This window comes from Onthophagus taurus, unplaced genomic scaffold, assembly GCF_036711975.1.
Source record: "Onthophagus taurus isolate NC unplaced genomic scaffold, IU_Otau_3.0 ScKx7SY_16, whole genome shotgun sequence".
NCBI classification, from domain to species: domain Eukaryota; kingdom Metazoa; phylum Arthropoda; class Insecta; order Coleoptera; family Scarabaeidae; genus Onthophagus; species Onthophagus taurus.
Genome location: NW_027248941.1, coordinates 3,124,919 through 3,150,686, shown reverse-complemented (window position 1 = coordinate 3,150,686; position 25,768 = coordinate 3,124,919). Strand labels below are relative to the sequence as shown.

Below are 25,768 nucleotides of genomic sequence, written 5' to 3'. Positions count from 1 at the left end.
AAAAAAAATAATAAAGCCGTAAATAATAAGTTATATTATTATTATGTATAATATATATATATAGATTTTTTTTACAATAATTTTATGATTGTATACCATCATCTTAACAAATAATAATTAAATATAATATAATCATTATATACACTGTTCTCTAATTATTAATGTTACATCATTAATTTCCATTTATTAATTTAATTTAAAAAGATTTATACAACACTAGAGATCTATACAGAGAATTCAAAAGAAATCTGTACCATCAAATCGTAAGCAGAATTATCACGGACTTCCACTCAAAATAAATAAATACTTGCAATTGTTATTATTTCGAACTTTTTAATCTCATTAGCTTGGTCTGGATGGGGTGCTAACGACGACGACGGGTTTTACCACGTATTGGGCGTTCACCAAAGGGACCACTTTGCCGCTTAAAGGTTGTGGGGTGATAAAATGCGCCACCGCCGTCGCAGGACTTGAAACCAAGGGGAGTTCGGAAAGGTTTTTCGGTACGAGAACTTTTTGAAGAACAACTTGACTCATTGGGTATGTTACGGGGACCACCGATAAAGCTTGCATTGAAGAACCCTAGAAAAAAATTAAATAAATTTTTATTTTAACTTTTTTTATTGATTTTACTTCTTTAATTCCGTTATTTTGATTATTAACACTCATCCTGGGTAAAGGTAATTTCTCCATAACTTTCTCATCTTCATCATCCATTTTTTCAACTACATCCGGACTTCCCATCACTTCCGGTAATAACCCCGTCATGTCTAAACCATCAATTGAAACCCCGGAATCTTTCCTCAACACAGCCAATCGTTGTTGATTAGCAATTTTTTGTCGCGCCAAACTCTCCATTTCGTGTTCTAAATCGCGTTCTTTCTTCTTCAACGATTGAATGTACCTCAAAGCTGAGTGCAAAATGCTTAAATTCGAAGATTTCCTTTCATCTTGAGCCCTGGGTAGTTGCTTTTTTAGCGCATCAAAACATTCTTTTAAATGGGCCCTACGATCCTTCTCCAGTTTGTTATGGACTTCTCGCGTACCCGTTCGAAATGGAATTGGGGGTTGTTTTCTTTTTGGTTCACCCGAATCGTCGATAACCAAAGGATTAATTATGTCAAAACTGTTATTAATTTGACGCGGGGATGTTGACGGTAATGAAGACTCCTGTTTTGTTGACGTCCTAATTAAGGTTGGTATTGCTGTTGTTGTAATTGTTGGCGGGAGTTGTTGTTGTTGTGGTTGTGGCGGGGGTTGAGTTGTTTGGTTTTGATGTAATTGATGCGGTGATAATTGTAATGTTGTAATCGAAATGGGTTGATGATGAATTTGATTGTTATGGTTGTGTTGGTTTATTTGTAAAGGGTGAGTTAATTTTATTGTTGCCTGTTCGCGTTGACGTTGACGTTCTTCTTGGAGTTCTAAGAATTTTGCAGCTTCAAGTAATGTTTCTACGTTCATGTCGTTTCTAAAACAAAAAGATTTTTTATTTAAATAAATTTATTAGTCTATTCAAGATTTTATCATCAATTAATATAAAACATCAAAAATTGACTTTTAAGGTTATAACATAACCACAATAACAAAAATTGACAAAGTTGATAGTCATTTGTTTTTTATGCGCCATACTTAAGATGAGGCACTTTTTATTATTTTAAAAAAACGTTAATAAATACATTTAATAAATTCATTTCAGGATTAAAGTGGTGAAGATGAAGTTGGGAATGATGAAGATCGGATTCACTCAAAAATCGAACAAAATATAGGATCATTTTAAAACATTACCTCATCTTTAAATTCAGTGACATTTGGAAAGAAGATTCCACTAAAAGTGGAATGGATGTATTTGTTGGATTATGATTGTCAATTGGTACCAAAAAAGGGGAATGGGGGACCAACTGAGATGAAGAAACTAACTCTTTTAAAGGTAAGAAAGTTAATAAATGCATCGATAGAGACTTGATAATCATCACATAGAATAATTCTTGATTTTACTTTCAACAATAGATGTTTATGTTGAGTATTCTTGATTTAGTCTTAAGTAGCAGTAATTAACGTTATACTACTTAGTTTAGTTAAGTTGTTTGTAACAAGTAATGTGATAAACCAAACTCACAAAAAGGTAATGAATTAATTTAGTGATTGATAACATTTCATGGTGGTAAGTATCTTTTTAATATTTTGCGGTATTTTGTTTAAGTTGTTACGAAGGCTTATTAAGTTGTGTTACATTTTCAGGAAGAATCGTATAACCTCATTAGAAACAAATAACATTCGTGTCAAAGTATACAGAAAATATCTGCACGTCGTTCATTAACACCCTGTATACTAAAATGTCATTAATTATTTATTAAATTATGAAATGTCAAATTTTTTTTATGGTTAAGTGACAAAATAAGTGAAATTATTTTTAATACCAACTCAAAATTTTATTAAAAATAAAAATTCTAAAATTTCGGTTCTAATTCAATGTTTTGTTTATGTGTGTGTTTGTTTCTTTTATCTAATATTTCCCAACAATTTTCTCTATTACATCAACCAATTCTTCAGAAACACGTCAACCTTTTATTTCTTGTTATTTTTAAAAATCACTCATCAACATGATTTAATGTTTTAATAAATTGTTTTAAAAACATTTTAACCTCAATTTACAAAAAGGTCAATAGAGGTCACTGATTATTTTCATTTTTTGACTCTAAAATTTAATCCGCCCACTATTTTTTGTCTTCTCTCGTAGCCCTCCAAATTTAAAAATTAAAAAAAATAACCAAAATCAAATTTACTTTTTTAATTCATTAATCATAATTAAATTTATGAAAAAAAAAAAATAAATAAATTAAAATCTGATTATAGACGTTATTCTCGTCTAACATAGTAGACGGGTTCCCCACCCGGACACGTGGCACCGCGGCGATTCTAGGCACCGGAGCACGTGTTACCGTACCATTTCCTTTAAATACAACCTCTATAAAGACCAAAATCGTTTAACAGACAGCGCGTGTACCGGGGACACTTTGCTGAATTGAACGAGCCTCGCGCAACGTTGCCACATCAATACATTTACACTGAATATACCAAGTTGTAAGAACAAAGAAAACCGATCAAAAATCAAAATAATCACTCCAAAATTGATTTCAAAGCGATTAAAATCTCGATTTGTCGATTTAAAACGGGGTTTAAATAACGTTTTTTAAAGGATTTTAAACGAAACAGGGTCATATTGCGAAAAACTTGGCAACGCTGCAACACGAGCTATTATTGTATATTTGTATAACGGGTTAAGAATTAATACGAAATTTTATTATTTTCAATAAGCAAGCGATTAATAGAATAATAGAAATCGACTTACCCTAGATGTGTGAGAAGAGAACGAAAATGATGAAAATGTTGCTTTTTTTGGGAGTTCGAACTTGTTTTTAATCCGAAAACTCACTCAATATCTTAATAAATACACCACCACTATCAAAAATTTTGTTACTTTTTTAACTCTAAAACATAATCGAAACTATTTTTTCATGTATTCATGTACTTGGTATTTTTTTTTCTTCAAAGCCAACTTCCCTGACCAGGTCACGATACATACAACTCCATCATCACGTGTGCCGTGGCGTATCGACCAATGGGAGGTGTATTGCGCGCGTGACGTCACGTCGCGATCACACCCATCGATGAGAGAAAATAAATTTTCCACGCCACTGTATTTGATCGGCTACGAAAAAAACAAACACACCAATTTTAATTCATTTAACGAAAATTTTATTTTGTTATTATAAGAAAATTTATGTCCCCCCCGTTTTGGGGACGACGCAAAACTTTTTGTGTGTTTTTTAACACGTGTGTCGTAGTTGTTTCTTTGCGGCGTTGTTGTGCACTCTGCTGATGTTGGTTGGGTCACGTGAGATGATGATCGGGTGCTGTTGCTGTTGGGGGCCGACGCGAGGGGGCCCCACCACGCGGCCAGCCAGCTTGTGATGCGCAGTTACGTTGCGTAGTAGACACAGACAAGGATAAAAGACGATGAAATCATCAATTGTAATTTTTTTTTATGGAATTAAAAAAGTTTGAAAATGAACAATTAATTAAACTATTAAAGATTAATATATCTGTAGGTATGTTCCGGTCAATATAATTAGAATAAAAGAGTGCATCTATAAATATTGAAAAATATTCAAGGAAACTCATACTGCAAAAAAGATCAATCTTCAGCGTCAAAGAAATTACACCCAAGATCGCTTGCTTTTTATTGAACATAATACCTGTACAATCAAAAATAAATACACAATCTTCCTGGCTAGGCACTCTTGATTGATTCAAAGACCAAACAAATAGAAAAATGTTGTTAAGCTTTTCTGAGAGATTTATTTTACTTAAAATATAAAACGAATTATTAGACAACTTTAAAGAAAAATTAACAAAACAATTTTGAGTTTAAGAAATTTATTTAAGATACAAAATTCGATAATAAACACCTAACTAACTAAACTTAACTGTACAATCGCCGGATTTTACATGTTTCCATCCGCTTATTAATATTTTTTCATGTATCATGTATATTCATCATTTACTGGAGATTTCTCAACTTATTTAATTCTTGTGGCAGTATTGACTGAATTTTAGCGGCTCCTACTTCTTATTTTACTCATATAAATTAATCTCTTTATCTATAATCCTTCGCAAAGAGAGAAAACGACAAAAAAGAAACGCAAAACTTACAAACTATTAATACAAAATATACGGTAATAAAATTATTATTATTAATTTTTCCCAAAAAAATTTAACCAAAATTTGCTTTTTAACTTTCATGATTTCTTTTTTTAATAATAATAATCTTTAGGTTAACTTTCTAAAGGAAATAGTCCGCTTGAGGTTTCTTCGATGGAACTCCCCTCGTTTCTTGGGGGGCAGCCTCAAATATTGTAAAATCTCTTTGTAAATGCTCGTTTAATTCAAGAATAGCAGCCACATTTCCACACCTAAAAGTTTTTTTTAATAGAGGTTATATTTTGAATTAAATTAAATTACCGATAACAATAATTTGGAGCTGACCAAACAGTCAAAACAGTCTCATTAAAATGCCATTTATAACCTTCCATAACCAACTGATGAGCTCTGCATATCATATCAATATCGTTGGCAGCATTAAATTGAGCCACAACATCCGATCCAAATAAATATCCAGCACCGCGAGGTGAAACACCCCAACCTTGCGTATCTAAAAATTAATTTTTTTAAAATTGATTAATCTTTTTTTGTTTATTAACCTTCAGGATCACTCCATAATAAGTCACACATCGGACCATCGTGAGGTACCTCTTGTTTACGATCGATCGTTCTAATTTGATCTAACGTTTGTATCGAAGGAGACAACCCACCGTGAACGCAAAAAATCTTTCCATCAATAATCGCGGATAAAGATAAATAATCAAAAATTTCTGTGCAATATCTCCAAACAGTGATTGACCCATATTTTCTTAAACACTCATCGTAAAAACCATAAACTTGAGTGATTTGTCTTGATTCGTGGTTGCCTCTTATTAAAGTTATACGATCTGGATATCTAACCTAGAATATTTATTAAAAATTTCCCAACATTATTTTTTAAGTATTTAATTACCTTTAATGCCAATAGTAATAAGAACGTCTCAACGCTATAAAAACCTCTATCAACGAAATCCCCCATAAATAAATAATTAGTTTCCGGAACATCTCCTCCGACTTTAAATAATTCTTTCAAATCGTAAAATTGCCCATGTATATCTCCACAAACCTATAGAATTAGATGTTTCATTAAAAAGCGATGACTTGGTTGATAAAATAAAACAATACCGTTACAGGTGAATCAACACGTTGAACATTACTTTCCTCGACTAAAATTTCCCGTGCTTTAGCACATAAAGCTTTAACTTCCGCTTCACGAATAATTTCGCATCTTTTTAACTGTTCGATTTGTCGATCTAAATCGCTTGTATCAGTCATCTTATGTGCCTTCCAAATTAAATCGAAATAATTGTTTCCCGATGGGTTATGAAGTGAAAGTGAGGTTATGTTTGGGGCGGATCTTTGGTACGTTATTTTTTTATGGGTTTTGTTTCACTTGGGGTGATTTTAAATGGATTACTGTTTTGTTACGGAGTTATTGACGAAAATTTAGTATCTTTTAATGATTTTTCAAGTGGAAAATCGTGATTTTTGGGGAATATTTAGAGGTAACACAAAACGTCACAAAAATTACTGCTAACTTCAGACTGCTTCGGACCCCTCAGACTAATTTTAATGGAAAGATGTCAGTTAACGTTACGTTTGAAATAATTTTTGTTAGGAATTAAAATCATTTTTATTTATTAACTAAAAGTTAATTATAATTTTTTTTTTATTTTAATTAATTTTGGTGTTTAAATTAATAATTAATAACATTCAGTTTGATTTATAAATGATTTTACCAGGATACTAGCGCCATCTTTTTTGTAGTAGTAAAATAAGATAATTTACAACCACTAGGTTGTGTTTACGTACGGTTTTTTCGGCATTTTTGGCTGATTTTCCCGTAAATCTAATCGTTTTTTGTATGTTGTAGTGACCAAAAGTGTTCCAGAAACTGTTTTAAGTCAGAAAAATGGGCAACATTCACACCGTCGGACCCAATGAGGCTCTCATCGTATCAGGTTAGTGCCCCATTGCCAAGTTTTTACAAGTTTTCTTGAATTGTTTATTTTTATCGATAATAAAAGTCAACGCCCGGTTTTAATCGTAAAAAGTTACTAATTAGCAGAAGAATTTAGGTTACTGTTTATTTATAGAAGCAAAAATTGATTTTTTTTTGAAGTGGATCGCAAGTCTCATTGTGTGTTATGTGTTGAATCAAGTAGAAATTTATCGATTTTTTTTAAATGGGTTAATAAAGATTAAAAGAAGTTAATTGTTAAAATCTGGTTACTTTTTATGGTGATTCATACCAATTCATGATAAGAAAATAACTAACAATAAGATAAAATCTTTATAGGTGTAAATTTGGCATTCTTAATCTTAAAGATATCCACATTAATCTGTCTTAGATATAAATTATTGATGGAATTTATTACGATTGCACTTATTTTTAGAAAATGATTGGAAATAATTTGATGTGAATCCAAAAATTTTAAGTTGCCGGATTTGCATCACTAAGCAACGAAATAATTCTCATCCATAATAAAGTCAAAACGTCAAAATGTGAGGTTATACTATTTATTATACATTTCGATAAAATTACAATTAAAAAGAATAATTATATAAAACTATTTTTTAGTGCCAATGTTTTTTGATAATATCAGCTGCTTTTTCGCCAATCATAACTTCGGGCGCAGTCATATGTCCGGTTAAAGTGTTTGGAATAACACTAGCATCGGCAACTCTTAAATTTTCAATTCCATGGACTTTTAATTCATGGTCAACAACCGCGTTTTTATCGGTTTTAGGCCCCATTTTATTTGTGCCACACGGATCGCCCAAACTTATAGTTAAGTGGCGAATTGAACATTTTAAATCATCATCGGATAAATGCTCGAATTTTTCGCAAGCTGTTAATCGATGTTCGTTTAAGTGGACGTTTAATTTTTTAAATGCTTCCGTTTTCGTTAAAGCCAACGCTTTACGAATTCCGGCAATCATTGTTGAAAGATCTTCGTGATCGGGATCGGTGTAATAATTTCCGTTGATTATCGGGTAATTAAATGGATCTTTAGTGCGTAATGAAACAGATCCCGTTGATTTTGGATGAGGTAAAGCGACTAAAATTGTGAAACCTTTATGATTTTCGTTGGGTTTATAAATCGCATCGTAAACATTTTTAGCTAAACCATATTCATTTTTGATTTTTTCATAACCGATATTAAATCCGTGGGGGATTAAAATTAACTCGATATCTGGATGGTCTTTTTTAACCTTTGAAATTTCTGTTTTAATAAAAGCTAAGCCTTCGATTCCAATTTTCGATAAAGGACCTGATCCATCTTTTAACCAGTGAATTAAATCTTCGTCGTGATCACTTTTTGATTTGGAAAGAGTTTCGTTGCTTACAAAATTTAGTCCAACATACGCAATATGATCTTTTAAATTCTCCCCAACGGGGAGTTCATGAATTTGTTCAATTCCAATGTGTTTCAAAGCTTCTTTTTTCCCAATTCCGGATAACATTAATAATTGAGGGCTGTTTATCGCCCCACCGGCTACGATTACTTCTTTAGCATTGTTTGCAATGAACATTTTACCACGATGAATGTATTTAACCCCGCTTGCATTTTTAGTGTGGGGTGTTATTAAGATATCGACGACGTGGCTAAAAGGTCGAATACTTAAATTTTTGCGATTTTTACTCGTTTCTAAATAACTCCTTGATACGCTACTCCTTTTTCCTTTCACCGTTAATTGTTGTGGTGTTGCAAAACCTAATTGTTCGTCTCCGTTGTAATCAATAATTTTATAACCCAACTCTTCACCTCCTTTTAAGAATGCCTCACGAATTAACGATTCATGTTTTGGTTCTTCTACATTCAATAAACCACCTTGGCTGTGATGTTTTCGGTCGAATTGATGTAATTGGGCATTTTCGGATTTTTTAAATGTTGGCATTACATCGTTGTAGCACCACCCATCGTTTCCATTATCAGCCCATGTGTCGTAGTCAATAGCATTGCCTCGGGTGTACACCATCCGATTAATAGAACTTGTTCCTCCCATGGCTCTTCCAGTACGTAATGAGCACCGATCATCGATTGATCCAATACAAGCTTTTTCTTGAGGCTCGGTTTTGTATCCCCAATTGTAAGGGGTGTTTAATAATATATCGGTTATCGCAGGGATTTGACTGTATGGAGTTTCCGGAGCTCCGGATTCTAATAATAAAACTTTCCATTCTGGGACTTCCGATAAACGATTAGCTATAACGGCTCCAGAGGTTCCACCACCGATTATAATAAAATCAACATTTTCAGCTTCTAAAACATAAATTATTAAAATTATTAAGTTAATTTTTTTTTGAGGTTATGGTTCAATAAACCAAATTTCTCTAGATACGAAGAGGAAAATAAGTTTTCCGTCAACATTTTCTTCTACAGTCTAAAAAATTAATTATTTTCATTTCAATTTAAATCGAAAATCGATTAAAAGCAATTTTTGTTTAAATAAATCGTAATTAAAAACTAATTTTAGTCACATCCAGTTACATCATTTTTATCTGGTTACTTTTTAGAGTTGCAATTTTAAGTTGCAAACGCAGTGATTGAAATAGTATAAATGCACGAATTCAAGTTGAAAAACGAGTGGCGAAGCCACGAGTTTTTTAATGAATGAGTGCTTTAAGTCTTATGAAACGTGTTTTTTATGCTATTTTTTGTAATTCGCGTTTTTATACTTTTTTTTAACAAAAATAAAGTAAATTTTGGCAATGTAGGGAAATAGGTATGTAGCAGTTGGTAACACCGGAACACTTGAAAATAGAAACTTTGAATTGACAATTAGAAACTGTCAAAACACAAAATATATTCACCTGAAAAAAATGTTTCATGTACACCTCCCAAAATAAGAGAAATTGCTCAGAGTCAATGTCCTCATCATTGTGGACTTTGTATTCGATGCTAAGAACGTGTTTAAACATCCATAGACAAAAATTGTCACATTGACAACTAGAAAAATTAATGACCCAATGTCACCAACTTGAACTGGTTCCATAAAATGTTACTAAAATCTCATTACAGCATCGGATGCTGTAAGGAGTCTCATTACAGCACCCGTTTGAGTACTGTTATAGCTTCCATTACCGTAGCGAATTACAAAAAAATTATTATTTTAAATTAATTAATTTTTTTTATTATTGATTAATTTTTTATTTTATTTTTCGTTTAATTAATTAACGAAAGAAGTTACTAAATTGATTTATTAACCATATAGGAAATTTTAATAATAATTATTTATTAATATTCGATTCAAATTCACAAAATCAATACAAAACCTTTTAACGCAGCTTCTTCGTCGTATAATTTCGGATCAAAAGATCCTTCTTGTAATTTGGTGGTTAACGAGACGTTTTTTAAGTGCTGAATACCATCTTCAAAGTCTTTGATGTATTTGTCTGTTAATTCGAAAGGTGATGCATCGATTTGTGTCGTTAAAAGAATTATCGATGGTATTAAAAGGAGTAATCGCATTTTCTGAAAGATAAAGAAAGTAAAATAAAAATTGTCCTTGATACACAATCGATACAGAAAAGGTAATAAAAATAGCTATAAGACAACTCTTGACCTAGTATTAAACGAGAAATGATTTAATTATGTAAATTAAATGCGTACTTTTACTTGTAACCTTAAACAAAAACGTGTGGTGTTTATTGCATGTTTCTAAACGGGAAAAGAGAAAAGAAAGAAATGTTGTTTAAGGTGAGGCAATCATTGTCTTTGTTTAAACTGCATCAAAATAACTCGGATTATTAAAAATTCTTTACTTACATTAAATTAAAACTACTTTTTCTCTTTTTTAGCACTCTCACTTCACTCACAAAATGTTAATACAGGTCCACACCTTTGTATCCCCTATATATATATACTCTCATTACAATCTCTCGGAAAAATTAGAATATTCTTGAGGTAGGGGGCAAAATCTGGGTGGTTCTCTCCTCTATTTGAAGGTTCTTTGGGTACAATTAAAGCAAGAACTTGGCTTGTGTTTAGCCTTGTCTGTTAGCGCGGATGGTCAATTGAATAAAACTTAATTCGTTAGAATGAACAAAAAATAACCTTTAACGCTTCGAAATTTACTCGCCGAAAAGGAGTCGTTATTTGGAGCTAATTTTTTGGGTTCAAGAACGATTGTTATCATTGAATTTAATTATAATTAACTTTGGTCTTCAATTTTTAAAGATTTTTTTTGTTTAAAAATGTTAGTTTATGTCAATTATTCGTTTTCGGGAATCGATGACAAAAAAAATGCCAACATTTTTCATATAATTTTTTAATTTATTATAAAATTAAATTGATTAATTTTTATAATTAAGAAAAAAATTAAAGCTCAACTTTTAAGTTATCCTTCTCGATATGATCCTCAATAATTAAAGCCGCTGCTTTTTCGCCCACCAAATAAGCAGGAACGTTAGTGTGCCCGGTTATTTGTACCGGAATAACGCTCGTATCTGCAACTCTCAAATTCTCAATCCCATAAACTCTCAATCGGTGATCAACCACGGCTTCCGGGTCATTTTTCGGCCCCATTTTGCACGTTGTCGTGTGATGGTAAAGAGTCGAAGTTAAATGCCTCACGGCGCACTCCCAATATTGATCGGTGTCATACAAAAACTCCTCACAACCGGGTATTTTCGTATCAACGACTTTTACGTCGTATTTTTGGAAAGGTTCCGCGGTGAATATGCGGATTGTTTCGCGAATTCCAGCGATCATCGTTTTCATATCTACCCCTTTGGGATCGGTGAAATATCCGCCGTAAATTTTTGGGTATTTAAACGGATCTTTGGAGCGCAATTCGAGGCGTCCATAAGATTCTGGGCGCATTAGGATGGGGAATGCGCTCAATATGTTTTTATTTTTTAATGGTAAATAGATTTTGTTGTAAATTTCGGGCGATAATTCCATCGAGGCTCCTAATCCGTAATCGTTTTGGGACCCCAAATGAGTTGACCAATATAGAATTTCAATATCAGATAAATTCTTGTGGGTTGTGGCGGTTGTTGTTGAAAAAACGACTCCTTCTAAACCCCCGGTGTTATGCAGAGACCCAGTTCCTAAAATAAATAAAAATGATGTTGAAATTGGGTGATTTATCTTTGTCGAGTTTGTTTGTTTGTGAGATGATAAATTTTAATTAGAAATTACATGTTTTATTGCAAAGGGACATCTGTACGGGTTTTGTTATGATAAATGGGTTAATAAAGTCATCAAAACATTTCTATTTTTAAATTGTTTTTTGTTTACTTTTATCATATAAAAGTTGATGTAAATTTTATCAACGTCCAATTTTTCACCAATTCTGAAAATTGTTAATGTTAATCCCCAATAAGCAAGGTGATCCTACTTTTCCAACTCAGATTTTAACCCCACCCCATTTAATATCAAAACAATGCCGAAGTCGTTATAATTTGATATAATTGAAATTAATTTTTTATTTACCTTTATTATATAAGTTGATATAAGTTTCGTCGTCGAATAACTTGGCTCTATCAACATCTAATTTTTCGTTAACCGTAAATGTTAATCCCCAATAAGCGGGATGATCATAAATCTTTTTTCCGACGGGTAAATCTTGTTTCACCTCAATTCCAAACCTTTCCAACTCAGATTTTAGCCCCACCCCGCTTAACATTAAAAGATGCGCAGAGTTGATAACGCCCGCGCATAAAATAACTTCCTTTTTGGCGAAAACTTTGTAAGTTTTTCCGTTCTTAACGAATTCGACTCCTTTAGCTTTCTTGTTTTCATCGATAATGACTTTGGTGACGTGGCTCTTTGTGCGAATCGTTAAGTTGTCGCGGTTTTTAGCGTTGCGAATGAAACAGCGCTCCCCGGAACACCTCAACCCGTCTTTCGTGGTTGATTGAACGTAAGAAACCCCAACGTGTTCTTTCCCGTTGTAATCGACGTACTTATACCCCGAGGCTTTAGCAGCCTCCAAGAAAATTTCGACCCCTTTCGTGCGATGTTTCGAATCTTCAACGTGAAGCTCTCCTTGTTTCCCTCGAACTTCATCGTCTTTAACCCCGATTTTACATCTTTCCATTTTTTTAAAATATGGTAATAACTCTTTGTAGCTCCACCCAGGGTTACCTAACGATCCCCAACGGTCGTAATCATAAATAGCACCCCTCGAGAACACCATGTAATTTAAAAGTGATGATCCCCCGATTCCTTTCCCGCGAGGCCAATGCATCCGTTTATTTTTAAATCCCAAAGCGAAATTGTCTTCTTGCTCGGTGTAAAAGCGCCAATTTTGGTCGGTGAAATGAGCCAAAGGGGCCCAAATGGGCATGTCGGTGAGAATGTCTGGATCTCCCCCCGCTTCTAAAACGAGAATCTTCCATTTTTTGATTTCGGAAAGTCGGTTTATCAATGAGGAACCTCCCGAGCCGGAACCAACGATTACGAAATCGTATTCTTCTGTAAATGAAAATAAAGAAACATTAAGAAAAATACAAAACAATGAAACGATTAAATTGATTAGGTTTAAAATTATTGTTTTAATTGTTTATAATCAGAAAAACCAGGAAGAAAGAGGTGTTTCTTGGTAATTGTCTTTGATCTGTTATTATCGTTGTAATTGTGGACAACCTTGGGGATTGTTAATATTAATCAGACGTTGACTAATGCTGTTTCTAACAAGAATTCTTTCTTTCGCTTAGAATAAATTTATCACTTTTTCAAAAAAAATGACGCTATCAACAATTTTTTGACATTTAAAGCTGTCAACGGCGTTATTTCGGCGCCTACCTTGATTGTAATTTGCTGATATAATATTTTCAGAGAACGCATTTTTTTCTCGATTTTTTTCTCGATTTTTTTCTTATGCAACCATATGATTTGATATGTTCATCGCATAATCCTCTATGAAAATATGCAAAAAAAATGCATCCCATTTAAAATAACAATTAAACCGTTGCTATGGCAACCAACAATGTTGGTTGCCAACAAAATCACACCAAATAATCTCGATTCCTTTTTGAGAAAACGTTTTTTAATTAAAATAAAATTCTTTACCTTCATCTTTCAATTCAGGCTCAACGTACGGCTCATAATCGCGCTTAATTTTCTTCTCATCGATCAGTTTCTGCACCTTCCTCCGAATCACATCCGGTAATTCCCCTTTCGGTTGGGTTTCAGCGTTGATGAAGACCGCCAATTGAAGAACCAAAAGCACCGCGAAATAAACGCGATGATTCATCCTCGTTTTAATCAACCTGAAATTCACAAGTGTACTCGCGATTTTACCGGGACCGAGTCTTTTATATAGAAAAAGCTCCCAAAAAAAAAAAAAGAAGAAGTTATCGCAGCGAGATTAATGTTTATTTAATTATTTGGTTAACTCTGATAGGGGGTTATCAATTATTACGAACCTCGGTTAACATTTATAGCTTTTCTTGTTGATGCGTTTATTTTATTTGGGATTACTTCATTTCGGGTTATTTAGTGAACTCTATGTTGTTTTTTTGGACAAGATCAAGGTTATTTTTTGGTTTATTTAGAAACGATTTAACGATATCCTTTTTGGCCGTTTATTTTCAAAATAGAACTTGAAGGTTAAAATTACAAAAATAATTTTTTTTAAATTACAATTCGTCTTTGAGATGACCATTTTTAATGAATTCGCTTAATTTCTCCCCGATAACATAACCTAAAAGTTGGTTATGGCCCGAAATCGGTTTTGGGATCACGCTAAGATCCGCGATTCTTAATTTTTGGACCCCGATCACCTTTAATTTCTCATCGACGACCTCTCCAATCGAACACGTTGATGAGTAATCATGAGAAGTGGTCGATAAATGTTCGATGAAACACTTCCAATAAGAATCGGAATCGAAAATGTGTTTTGAACACCCCGGAAATGGGACATCGTAAATTTTTCCGAAGTCTTTCAAAGATTGTTTCATCAAAATTTTTCGCCCGCTTCGAATTCCTTGGATCATCGAATCTAAATCGGTTTGATTCGAGAAAAAATTTAAATTAATCTTGGGGTTATCGCTGGGATTTTTTGAAACCAACTCGATTTTTCCGGACGATTTCGGGGTTAATAACGTTATTAAAAGGGTGTAAACCCTACGACTTTTTAATTTCTCGTATTTTTCGTAAACTTTGTCTGAAATTTTTAAATTATTTTTTAAAATTTGGTCTTTGGATGAGAAATGGTTCCTTAACAACATCATTTCGATCGAATTTTCGATCAAAATCGCCTCGGCCCCGTTCCCCAAAACTCCCAAAATCCCCGATTTATTTAAATAAAGTTGTTTAACCGAGTTTTCGTTTAAGATTTCGCTCGGTTTAAACCCCTCTTTCGTCACGAAGAGTAACCCCCAAAATGATGGGTGATCAAAAAGGGTTTTTCCAACGGGCAAATTTTTTAGCACCGGGATTTGGAGGGGGTTTAAGTGATCTTGAGCCCCAATCCCCGATAACATTAAAATTTTTGGGGTGTTTAAAGCCCCGGAACTCAAAATAATTTCTTTTTTTGCGTAAACTGTGTTGATTTTGTTGTTGTGTACGAATCTAACCCCGATTGCTTTGAGTTTATCGAAAATTATTTTAGTTACAAGCGAATTTTTATAAATCATCAAAGATTTCCGGGGTTTCAGCCTACGAAAAAGTTTTTCCCCGGTTTCTTTTAACCCATTTTTCAAGAAACCTTTCACGTAAAAAAAATGTTCCGTTTCAACGATTTTTTTAGCAAATTCCGATTTAAAATTAACCTCCTCACCAAGAATTTCCCCTCCTAATTTATTAATGACCCTAAAAATTTCCTTCGAACCCCACTCGGGGATTCCCCACGAATCAAAATCGCTTTTTTCCCCAACAGAAAACACCCCATTACTCAAAATAGAACTCCCCCCCAATCCTTTCCCCGCCAAAATTTTCGCTTTTCCCGATTTTAACCCCCTCCCAAATCCGGATTCGCACTCCGCGGTGAATTTCCAATTACTATCTTCGTTGATTTGGTACAAATTCGACCAAAACGGGATCTCCGACAACGAATCTGGATGCGACCCAGCTTCCAAAACGAGTACGGACCACCCATTTGATGGATTTGAGAGTCTCTCGGCTATTAATGACCCCGAAGTTCCTCCACCAACAATTATGAAATCGTAAGATTCTTTAAAAAAAGGAACGTTATTAAAAAATAGTAATCTCCGTTAAAAATCCTTTAATATGAGTACAAAGATGTCATATTAATCTAAAAAAATAACCGAGATTAATTTTTTAAATTTTTATGATCTTCGTGAAACATGCAATAATATGAGTCCAAACTTGATGGGGTTATCTCTGGTTATCTCAAAAAATGCCAAAGTTAACTGTAAATAAGCAAACGGAAATTTTAATTTCTTTGACGATACTAAAAAAAGTCAAACCCTAAATTTTTGTAATCAGAAAAAAATAACGAATTTAATAAACGAATAATCAGTGATTGTATCCATTTAAAAAAACGAAAATTATCAATACTCCACCTATAATAATAATCAAGATAATTGCACTTGCTGGTTTTACGATATTTTCAATTTTGGCCTGTAAGGGAAAAACAAACGCCGATAGCGCTTTGGGGTGTTTCGCATTAGCAGTTTCTCGAAAAACGAGATCATGACATGTAAGCAACTTTTTTTCTAACTCTTATAGTTTCCGAGTTAGCCTATTCGGACATCGAATTTGAACCACCCTGTACTCATTTCCAAAGATTTTTTATGACAATAAAACATCAAAATTGAGGTTGACTTTGACAACCGGAAGTTGAAAAAGCTCGGTATTTTTTTGAATAAATGTATCGAGATGATTTACTTTCGTTTATGAAGATTTTTTCGTTGTCATAACTCGGCGCTGGTTCCAATTTGATTTGTTGCGTCGCTTCCAAATATTTTAATTTATTCCTAGCTTGAATTAAATAATTTTCCGGGTTGTGTTGATCGCACGATGTTGGGTTGATGTTGAAAATTAAGGTTATAACGAAAAAATTTGATGAGCTGAAACTTTGAGTTTGATGTTGTTAATATTATATTGATTAAGATTATTACAAGTGCAACAGATGGCGCCACGTAAATCGTCAGTGTCAATTGATAAAATGTGTGTTAGATTTTTTGTTTAATTAACATGCTTAATGAAGCGACATAAATAATGAAAATAAATATTGTTTAGTTTATTTGATTAAATAAACACCATATTGCATTTTATTGCGGTTCTCGGTGAAATAACAAAGTTTTGCTTACCTTATTTTCATTGCTGAAGTAATTCTTTTTTTAAAAGTGATTTTATAAACAATGCGTCATAAAAATGGAACTTTATTGATGTAAAAAAATAAGATAACATAACAAGGTTATAAAGTTTCTAAAACGAAACGTTTTGATTTAACCAATCTTTTTTGATCATATCCGAGGCTTTCTCCCCAATCATATAAGTAGGAATGTTTGTGTGGGCCGTCAACGGCATCGGGATAATACTCGTATCAACGACCCTCAATTTATTAACACCATAAACTCTTAATTGGTTATCAACAACTGCCCCGGAATCGGTTGGAGGTCCCATTCTGCACGTTGAGATCTGATGATGTAACGTCACCGATAAATGTCTCAAAGCACACTCCCAATAAGAATCGGAGTCATAGTGGTACCCCTCACAACCCGGGACGATATTCTCAACCAATTTAGCGTCATATCGTTGAAAAGCTGGCATATAAAGTAGCTTTTGCACCTCGCGAATCGAAGCAATGAAAGTTTTGATGTCGGAATTTTCGGGGTCGGTGAAATAATTTCCATAAAATAGTGGATAATGCCAAGGATTTTTCGATCGTAACCGAATAAAACCGGACGATAACGGATGAAACAACATCGGCCATATTGAAAACGCGTACTTTCCCTCAATCGGGCGCCAAATAGCGTTGTAGGATTCATCGGAAACTCGGAACGATCGGCGAAAAAAGGTCCCGCGATCCGAATGTAACCCAGCTCCAATAAAAATTAACTCCATATCCGAAAACGTTGGATCCGGATCCCTTGATTCCGGGGTTCTAATAAATGCCAAAGCTTCAACTCCACCGATTGACGTTAAAGGCCCCGTTCCTTTTAGGTTATATTCCACGAAAGCTTTCGGATCACTCATTTGACTCGATTGGATCACGATCGATTCGTTCACAGTTATAACCAACCCAAGATAAGTTAAATGATCATAAAGACGCTCCCCAACCGGCAAATCCTGAATTAAAGGTATTCCAAGTTCGTGAAGATGACCCCGCGGCCCAATCCCCGATAACATCAAAATTTGAGGTGAACTTAAAGCCCCCGCGCTTAATAATACTTCTTTTTTTGCGTTCACTTTATACGTTTTTTTCGCCTTAACGAATTTAACTCCGTACGCTGTTTTCGTGTAGGGATTAATCAAGATTTTTGTTACTTTTGCACCTAAAAATTAAAAAAAAAAATTAATTTAACAATAGTTATTTATGTACCAAGTCGGCAAAGTGATGTTTTATCGAACGAGTAAACAGGCGAGTTCGATAAAGACACTTTGCTGACGTGTTGCATACAACATTTTATCGCCAACCGCAAAATTTAACGATATGAAGATATTCTAACTTACCAATATTATGACATGTGTCAAACGATTTGTTTTGTTAATATACCTCGGTAAAGTTACACTATGTACCAAAGGTCGGTAGTATAGAGGAGAGGGAAGTGCGCTTTCATACAGAAGGTACCGGGTTCAAATCCAGCTGTTCAACGGCATTTTTTTTAAATTGACAGCAATTAGCGGCAGGTAAATTAATTTAATTTATTACAACGCCATCTTTGAGTGTCCCCAACGAACGAAAAAAAAATGACAGGTTCATATCAAAACATTAATTTAACACATTTTGTGGATCCTTTTATCATTAATAATTTAATAGTTTTTCTCAATTTTTCCCCAATATTTTTATAATAATCTTATTTAAACCCATTTGAGACGTTAATTTCATCAAATTAATCACTTCATTTATAGCGGAATTAATTGATTAGGTTTTGTCAGGTTTATACTGCTCATGCAATTATTTTTAAGTTAACTCACCGGTTATAATCCTTAAATTCGGTCGTTTCCTGCAGGTTTCAATAAAAGATCGCCACGCGCTACTCCGACTTCCTCTTCTTAAGGTCGCATGGACGTAGGAAACCCCCATTTGGCGCTCTCCGTTATAATCAACATAATCGTACCCATATTCTTGCAAGGCCCTCGTAAAGGCACCAGCAGCTTCCGTGCGAAACGGGACATCTTGTACTCCTAGATTTCCCCCAAAACTGTGGTAATTTTCGTCTTGATAAGTGACTTGGTAATCTTCTGATTTTTTAAAATAGGGTAAAACGTCGTTGTAGCTCCAACCTGGATTTCCAGCGGCTGCCCATCTATCGTAATCTTGGTGGTTACCGCGGATGTGGATCATGTAATTAATTAAGGTGGTGCCGCCTAAAACTCGGCCATGGGGCCAATGCATTCGTTGATCCGCCAAACCGAGTGACATATTGGGTTGTTTTTCCATTAGATAACCCCAGTTATAATCGGTGAATAAAAAGTAAGTTCCAAATCCAGGGACGTCGGTTAACCCGGTGGGTTCCGGGCCGATTTCTAAAAGAAGAATTTTCCACTCTGGAATCTCCGAGAGGCGGTTTGCTAAAACTGAACCCCCAGAACCTGATCCTATGATGATAAAATCGTAATTGTCATCGATTTCAAAGTTATCGAGGGCATCTAAACAATAATTTAAAAAAAGTTTATAAAGTTTTATTTATTTTAATTATTATTTACCGTAGATTGGTCTTGATTGGGATGTGTAATAATATTTATAAAGCTCGTCTCCACTTTTACTGGTTTTATCATTGAAATCTTTAATGGCATCTTGGACTAATTGCGAAGCCCAATTTTTATCATCTCCTTTTACAATGTTAATGAGAACGATGAGGTACAAATAAGTGAAAATCATTTTATCTAAAATCAATTGAAAGTTTTCATTTTTAGTGTTTCAAATTTAATTATTCGTAAACAACTCGAAAGTTTCGTATTTGGTAATACATAAATTGTAATCAAATTTGTTTTATTTGATCTGAACTTACCCAATATAATTAAACCAAGTCAAGTAGCAATACTTTGTTTATCTATTTTCTACATAATACTATTGAAGGCGAAATCAATCACCTCGTTTTATAAGTTCCACCAGAATCATTTCCCTCCAAATTTTCCTCAGTCCTTTTACTTTATTTAAATAATCAAATCCCACCACAATAATTTCAGTTTAAATCGTTTTGATTACATAATCTTCTTTCTTTTTGATATACTAAAAAAAGAATTTTATTAATTTAAAAAATAAATTTTAACCTTATTTTTTTTATATATATTAATTGAATTAAACAAAACTGTATATAAATAATTTTATACTCACAATCGTTTTATTTACAAATATCAATTAATCATTTAAGGTGGTTGTTGTGGATCGACGAAACGTGTCACGACGGTTGGGGGATGGGCTTGGGCTTGGTGGTTGGTTACGGACGTCCAAAAACTATCTCTTGAGGTGATGACTTTAAATCCGATGTGCGAAACCGTCGAAACGGCCCAAGGCGTCCCTTTGACAGTCACCGGGGTCGCCCAGTGCAAAATAATGAAGGCTGATGAGCTGTTGCACACCGCATCCGAGCAGTTTTTAGGTAAAACTGTCAACGAAATCAAATCAACCATTCTTCAAACGTTAGAAGGACATCTTCGAGCCATTTTAGGTGGGTTTCTTAAAATTAAATTTCAAAAAAATTGATAACATCAAGTTCGTAAATTTGACGTAAAGATCAATGTGAAGTTGGTTACAAATTAAAATGTCATAAAAATTAAAAAAAAAAAGAGTTTTTGTTCTAATTTAATTTAAATATTATACTTAAGAATGTAAATGATTTCGGTTTAATTCGAAAGTATTGACATAAATTTCATTTACGAAATTTCTCTCTCTTTTCTTAATCAAAAATGGAGTCTAATTTATTTCTTAATTGACTCGGGTTGTTGAGTAAAGCTATAATGAAAGGCGATTAGAAAGTTGTCATTGATAAACATGTTTTAATAATCAAATATAATTTTTTAGGTACCTTAACCGTGGAGGAAGTTTACCGAGACAGGGACCAATTTGCAGCTTTAGTCCGTGAAGTAGCAGCTCCGGATGTCGGCAGAATGGGAATCGAAATCCTCTCCTTTACAATTAAAGACGTATACGACGATGTCCAATACTTAGCATCGTTGGGGAAGTCTCAAACAGCTATGGTTAAAAGGGACGCCGATGCTGGCGTTGCCGAAGCGAATAGGGACGCCGGAATCCGCGAAGCGGAGTGCCAAAAAGCGGCTATGGACGTTAAATACTCCACCGACACGAAAATCGAGGATAATTCGAGAATGTTTAAGCTCCAAAAGGCTAATTTTAATCAAGAAATTAACACAGCGGTGAGTTAATTTTTAAACGTCAAATGTCAATGTGACGTTTTAAAATTTGAGTTTAACTTAGGTTATGTTATGATTATTTTTTTAGAAAGCAGAAGCTCAATTAGCTTATGAACTTCAAGCCGCTAAAATTCGGCAAAAAATTCGTAACGAAGAGATTCAAATCGATGTTGTTGAAAGAAAAAAACAAATTGAGGTTGAAACTCAAGAGGTTATGAGGAAAGAAAGGGAATTAAACGCGACGGTTCGACTTCCCGCCGAGGCTGAGAGTTATCGTTTGGAGTTAATAGCCGAAGGAAAAAGAACTCAGGTTAATTAGTTAATTATTTTATTAATCAAATGTTAATAAGATATAATTTTAGACTGTGCAATCAGCGAAAGCTGAGGCGGAAAAAATTCGGTTAATCGGTGAAGCCGAAGCCACCGCAATTGGAGCTGTTGGTAAAGCGGACGCTGAGAGGATGCGTCAAAAAGCTGCCATTTACAAACAATACGGTGATGCGGCGATTATGTCGATTGTTCTGGAGGCGTTGCCGAAAATTGCGGCGGAAGTGGCGGCCCCGCTTGCAAAAACGGAAGAGATCGTTTTAATAGGTGGCTCGGATTCGACCACATCGGAAATTTCTAGATTGGTGGGGCAAATCCCACCCGCTGTGAATGCTTTAACGGGGGTTGATTTATCAAAGGTTTTGTCGAAAATTCCTGGGGCACAACAAACAACGGCCGTTATGTGAAATTAAAGTTTAAAATATATATTTCAAATACTCAGGACTTCGCTGTTCTGTATGTCTAATTATAACGATGAAATTAATTAAGATTTCATTATAAAAATTAAAAATCAGTTCGTACAAGTGCCACTGTAGTTGTTTAGAAGGGGGGTGAGAAATTAATTATTTTTGGTTGTTAATTTTATGTTAAATACTTTAATTTTTATATGTATATAACAAATTATTTTTTCACCCTCCGATTCGTATTCATTGATATACTCGATACACTGATTATTATTATTTAGTTGTTTTTAATTGATTTGGTAGCAAAAAAATCCTGGTATTTTTCTACGCATGTGTCTAATTATTAAGTAATCTGCAGGAGTATGCTAAATAAAAGAAATTAATTGTACTGTCCCGGTAATTGTGGAAGAATAAAAAGGTGTGAAAAGAATTAATTTATTTCAATCAGATCTAATCCTAATACAGATCACTACATAATATCTTTGAATATGAAAAAAATGAGTTAAAAAATATAATATGCACCGTGTCCCGTATCTTCCGCATCAGAGCATTATACGGTTGTAGGATACATTATTCTGAAGCAATTTTTCCAATAAATTTTTTTTTAAATGTTTATAATAACCGCTTCAACGAATCGCTTCAAAATAATGCATCCTTCAACCCTTAATGCTCTGTTGCGGAAGATACGACACATGTATATATTTTTATAAATTACATATACTTTATATGTACACTTTAATTATTCGAGGTGACCCTAAATATCAAATAATTTACGTCGACAACCCCCTCGCTTTCCTTTTAATCCTCGCATACGGCCCAACATCAGGGTCCATCACAAAATCGTAAAGAACGGCACTCCAAGAATCATGATGTGGAAGATTATCGTAAAATTCCGGCGCAATTTTTCTAACCTAAAAAAAATCATTAACTCCAAATAAATTGATTAATCCATATTACCTCCGGAAGTCTTGACCCAGGAACCGCGGGAAAATCATGATGCTCGTTATGATAACCAACGTTAAAAGTAATCCAATTCAACGGCCCATAATAACTATAAGTTTCATACCCCGTTTTAAACATGTAATGTTCCGAAATAAAATGCCCCGCAACAGGGTGCAACCCCATCGCCATCAAAGACCCCAACAAAAGATAACCCAAAACTCTCCCCCCAAAAAAATAAACCACAATCGCATCAAAAATTATCTGAATAATTGCGTTAATCACTTCGAGTAGAATCGGGGCTTTCGGATAAGTAACCAACGGGCGAAAAGCGTAAAAAAACGGTTGGAGGAGCACCCAAATAAACTTTCCGAAAGTTGTATTAAAAAGCTTCGCTTCAAGATAAGTCGGAATATCGGTATCTTTGAGTTCATCACCTTGATACTAAAAAAAAAAGCTAATTAAGATTAACTACGATTAATGCACTCCAATAATATACAACCAATCAGAGTAACGATCGTTTAAAATTTCGACCAATAACGTGAATTTCTAAGTGGATAAAAGTTACCTAGGTTTTTCAACTGAATAAATCACACGTGATATTTTATAACTGATTAAAACGCGACTACCATATATATACTTTTGTTTACGTCACATTTTTGACAACTATAATTAAGTCAAAAATAGTTGATAAATAATTAAAAATTGTTGATAAATTGTGCAATTATCGTGTATTAATCTCCCTAAAATACGCTCGAGCTTGATTTTAAATCAGGATAATTTTATTTTTAATTCACTCAAGTTTTGTTACCCTTTGGAAATAACTCTCAATCAAAATCAAAAGATAAAATCGCTCCAGCTAAAGCTGTCGCGATTTTATCATGCTTTTGATTTCGAGTTATTTCCATGGTAACAAAACTTTCGTGTAAAAATAAAATTATCCGATTAAAAGTCAAGCTCTTGTGTATTTACCCCCGATTAATTAAAACAAATAAACTTACTCGATGATGCTCTAAATGGTACTTCTTAAAACTAACTGAAATTGGAATTCCAATCGGGAGATTTGCGAAAAATCCAAACAGGCGATTATGCATCGGTTTGCTATGCCCAAAAGCTAAATTATGCGAAATTTCGTGAATTGCTGAAATAAATACAATAATAAAATAAATACATAAATAATGTTTTTATATTTTTTAACAATTTATGTCATAAATGAAAATTAATTACAGGAATCTATTTATTTCTTAATCGTGGTGCTTATTGAGCTGCATACACAATTTCTATTTTATCAATTTTAAACAAATATTTATTTAACTTATCTTATTAAAGCCTATCAAAGAATCAATTCATGTCAATATATGTATTTATTTTCAACAATCCACTCAAACATTTATTTGTATTTATAAATAAATTCCCACAGGATATTATGTAATATCACATCCTGTTATTATTTCTATCCTAAACTTTTTATTATTTAATTATAAAATTTAGTTTAAACCGAAATAATAAATAATAGAATTTATTGAATTATCTATAATGATTGTATATCGAGATTAACGTCTTTTATGACTTAAAATAAAACACCTGGTGTCTCGACTTGATTAGATAGATTAGAATTGCTAAAAACTCAACCTTTAACACTCTCCGATTAATTTATTTAATTATAATTGTAAATTTTTATCTTTCTAATTAAGATATTTATCAACACTGTTATAAATTTCCATAACCTCAAATACTTACATTTAAATTAATCAAATTAAAACAATCACCTAAAAGAAGACACAAATTCCCTTTTAAAACTCAATAATTAATTAAAATTAATTTAAATATATTTAAATAAAAAAAAATTAGAAAATTCTTTTTTTCCGTTTATAAAAGTAAATTTGTATTTTAAAACTTCCTGATAAGGATAGTTAAACATTACTCAAGGTCTATATAACAATAAACACACACATTCACATAAAAAAATAAAACGTTATTTTCCTGTTAAATTTAAGGCGTAGAACTCGTGATTTGCAAGCAAAAATAGTCACTTATTCGATCGCATTACCTTACCTAACATTAATGAGTGATTAATAACACCTCCAAAACAATATCCAACTAAGAGTATTATCGGCCAAGAACGATCTTTCATCACAAACATCATCACTATTTGAATTAAAACCATTAAGGAAACGACCCACTTAAAATTGGGATCATACCCGAAAAGTTTTTTAATCTGCGGATATTTTTCTGGAAAAGAAATTATGATATTAAAAGTTATTTTAACACATGACTCATTTTCTTGGCTAATTTGTGTACTAACGGTACTAACCTAAAATAATTTTTCGCCGGCTTGCGTGTGGTTCTTCGGTGTAAACCCATTCGAAATCGGTTCTTGTTACTTTTTGACCCATCTTTTATTGATAATTTTAAACCTTTAAACACTAATAATATCTTATTTTTAAATGTTTTATTTCACTTTGACTTTGACGTTTGCTTTTGAGGTTATTTTCGATGGGAACTTAATGATTGAAGGAAACGCGCGCGGACTCCATAGAAAGAAATTTTTTTAACTGATGCGTTGTTGAACGACTCGGATATTTGGATGGTTTATTTTATTCGATTCGGTATTTTTTGGAAGGGATACAAAATTGTATATAGCTTGCTGTATCAAAATAAAGAAAATTGTATTTTAAAATTATCCGTAATTCAAGAATTTGTTTCTGGACGATAAGAGATGGCGCCACTTAAATAAGTTTAAATGTTATAATTATAATTGAAATTGAGTTTTTTCAATATTTGTATCTAAATCAAAAAAGTAACTACGAACTGTTTGTTTTTTAACAGACTTAATTTTTATTTTCTATATACATAATAACTTCCGATAGATGGAGCTCCTTTACTATAATCAATAGAATAATTAATCAATATAAATAATATACCTTAAAA

At 33.2% G+C, this 25,768-nt stretch overlaps 7 protein-coding genes across 7 annotated transcripts; 1 reads left to right on the top strand and 6 right to left on the bottom strand.

Annotated features, from left to right (window-relative positions):
• Nucleotides 1–164: 164 nt before the first annotated feature.
• On the bottom strand, nt 165–3,671 carry LOC111414122 (max-binding protein MNT-like). Its single transcript, XM_023045308.2, has 3 exons — nt 3,353–3,671; nt 634–1,471; nt 165–582 (listed from the first exon to the last, which is right to left on the bottom strand). The coding sequence occupies exons 2-3, from the start codon at nt 1,462–1,464 to the stop codon at nt 343–345; spliced, it is 1,071 nt and encodes a 356-aa protein (XP_022901076.2). The 5' UTR covers nt 1,465–1,471; nt 3,353–3,671; the 3' UTR covers nt 165–342.
• A 1,137-nt stretch (nt 3,672–4,808) lies between these two features.
• LOC111414115 (protein phosphatase 19C) lies at nt 4,809–6,255 on the bottom strand. The gene is made up of 5 exons (XM_023045301.2): nt 5,830–6,255; nt 5,618–5,770; nt 5,265–5,565; nt 5,026–5,215; nt 4,809–4,976 (listed from the first exon to the last, which is right to left on the bottom strand). Exons 1-5 carry the CDS (start codon nt 5,977–5,979, stop codon nt 4,847–4,849), a joined length of 924 nt encoding a protein of 307 aa, XP_022901069.1. The 5' UTR covers nt 5,980–6,255; the 3' UTR covers nt 4,809–4,846.
• Nucleotides 6,256–6,467: 212 nt separating this feature from the next.
• On the top strand, nt 6,468–22,328 carry LOC111414127 (flotillin-2). The gene is made up of 5 exons (XM_023045314.2): nt 6,468–6,665; nt 20,168–20,464; nt 20,818–21,170; nt 21,256–21,477; nt 21,530–22,328. The coding sequence occupies exons 1-5, from the start codon at nt 6,617–6,619 to the stop codon at nt 21,899–21,901; spliced, it is 1,293 nt and encodes a 430-aa protein (XP_022901082.2). The 5' UTR covers nt 6,468–6,616; the 3' UTR covers nt 21,902–22,328.
• Nucleotides 7,211–10,563, bottom strand: LOC111414126 (glucose dehydrogenase [FAD, quinone]-like). The gene is made up of 3 exons (XM_023045313.2): nt 10,479–10,563; nt 9,986–10,184; nt 7,211–8,972 (listed from the first exon to the last, which is right to left on the bottom strand). Exons 2-3 carry the CDS (start codon nt 10,179–10,181, stop codon nt 7,282–7,284), a joined length of 1,887 nt encoding a protein of 628 aa, XP_022901081.1. The 5' UTR covers nt 10,182–10,184; nt 10,479–10,563; the 3' UTR covers nt 7,211–7,281.
• LOC111414125 (uncharacterized) lies at nt 10,965–16,947 on the bottom strand. Its single transcript, XM_023045312.2, has 6 exons — nt 16,937–16,947; nt 16,512–16,699; nt 14,302–15,834; nt 13,731–14,006; nt 12,150–13,133; nt 10,965–11,764 (listed from the first exon to the last, which is right to left on the bottom strand). The coding sequence occupies exons 1-6, from the start codon at nt 16,945–16,947 to the stop codon at nt 11,031–11,033; spliced, it is 3,726 nt and encodes a 1,241-aa protein (XP_022901080.2). The 3' UTR covers nt 10,965–11,030.
• On the bottom strand, nt 16,989–19,886 carry LOC111414124 (glucose dehydrogenase [FAD, quinone]-like). The gene is made up of 4 exons (XM_023045310.2): nt 19,805–19,886; nt 19,500–19,679; nt 18,768–19,442; nt 16,989–18,124 (listed from the first exon to the last, which is right to left on the bottom strand). The coding sequence occupies exons 2-4, from the start codon at nt 19,672–19,674 to the stop codon at nt 17,055–17,057; spliced, it is 1,920 nt and encodes a 639-aa protein (XP_022901078.2). The 5' UTR covers nt 19,675–19,679; nt 19,805–19,886; the 3' UTR covers nt 16,989–17,054.
• LOC111414128 (delta4-sphingolipid-FADS-like protein ifc) lies at nt 22,320–25,394 on the bottom strand. Its single transcript, XM_023045315.2, has 5 exons — nt 25,152–25,394; nt 24,893–25,069; nt 23,839–23,978; nt 22,856–23,281; nt 22,320–22,809 (listed from the first exon to the last, which is right to left on the bottom strand). The coding sequence occupies exons 1-5, from the start codon at nt 25,231–25,233 to the stop codon at nt 22,669–22,671; spliced, it is 966 nt and encodes a 321-aa protein (XP_022901083.1). The 5' UTR covers nt 25,234–25,394; the 3' UTR covers nt 22,320–22,668.
• Nucleotides 25,395–25,768: the final 374 nt, after the last annotated feature.

Coding starts and splice junctions, on each gene's coding strand:
- LOC111414122 (XM_023045308.2), bottom strand. CDS start 1,464: ATGAACGTAGAAACATTACTTGAAGCTGCAAAATTCTTAGAACTCCAA. Junction 583..633: donor AAAATAACGGAATTAAAGAA/GTAAAATCAATA, acceptor ATTTTTTTCTAG/GGTTCTTCAATGCAAGCTTT.
- LOC111414115 (XM_023045301.2), bottom strand. CDS start 5,979: ATGACTGATACAAGCGATTTAGATCGACAAATCGAACAGTTAAAAAGA. Junction 5,771..5,829: donor GTGTTGATTCACCTGTAACG/GTATTGTTTTAT, acceptor CTAATTCTATAG/GTTTGTGGAGATATACATGG. Junction 5,566..5,617: donor TATTACTATTGGCATTAAAG/GTAATTAAATAC, acceptor TAAATATTCTAG/GTTAGATATCCAGATCGTAT.
- LOC111414127 (XM_023045314.2), top strand. CDS start 6,617: ATGGGCAACATTCACACCGTCGGACCCAATGAGGCTCTCATCGTATCA. Junction 20,465..20,817: donor ACATCTTCGAGCCATTTTAG/GTGGGTTTCTTA, acceptor ATAATTTTTTAG/GTACCTTAACCGTGGAGGAA. Junction 21,171..21,255: donor ATCAAGAAATTAACACAGCG/GTGAGTTAATTT, acceptor TTATTTTTTTAG/AAAGCAGAAGCTCAATTAGC.
- LOC111414126 (XM_023045313.2), bottom strand. CDS start 10,181: ATGCGATTACTCCTTTTAATACCATCGATAATTCTTTTAACGACACAA. Junction 8,973..9,985: donor CGAAGAAGCTGCGTTAAAAG/GTTTTGTATTGA, acceptor TTTATGTTTTAG/AAGCTGAAAATGTTGATTTT.
- LOC111414125 (XM_023045312.2), bottom strand. Junction 13,134..13,730: donor GCCTGAATTGAAAGATGAAG/GTAAAGAATTTT, acceptor TTTCATTTACAG/AAGAATACGATTTCGTAATC. Junction 11,765..12,149: donor TATCAACTTATATAATAAAG/GTAAATAAAAAA, acceptor TATTTATTTTAG/GAACTGGGTCTCTGCATAAC.
- LOC111414124 (XM_023045310.2), bottom strand. CDS start 19,674: ATGATTTTCACTTATTTGTACCTCATCGTTCTCATTAACATTGTAAAA. Junction 19,443..19,499: donor CCAATCAAGACCAATCTACG/GTAAATAATAAT, acceptor ATTATTGTTTAG/ATGCCCTCGATAACTTTGAA. Junction 18,125..18,767: donor GAATTTAAGGATTATAACCG/GTGAGTTAACTT, acceptor TTTAATTTTTAG/GTGCAAAAGTAACAAAAATC.
- LOC111414128 (XM_023045315.2), bottom strand. CDS start 25,233: ATGGGTCAAAAAGTAACAAGAACCGATTTCGAATGGGTTTACACCGAA. Junction 23,979..24,892: donor TAATCACTCATTAATGTTAG/GTAAGGTAATGC, acceptor TATTTATTTCAG/CAATTCACGAAATTTCGCAT. Junction 22,810..22,855: donor CTGGGTCAAGACTTCCGGAG/GTAATATGGATT, acceptor GATTTTTTTTAG/GTTAGAAAAATTGCGCCGGA.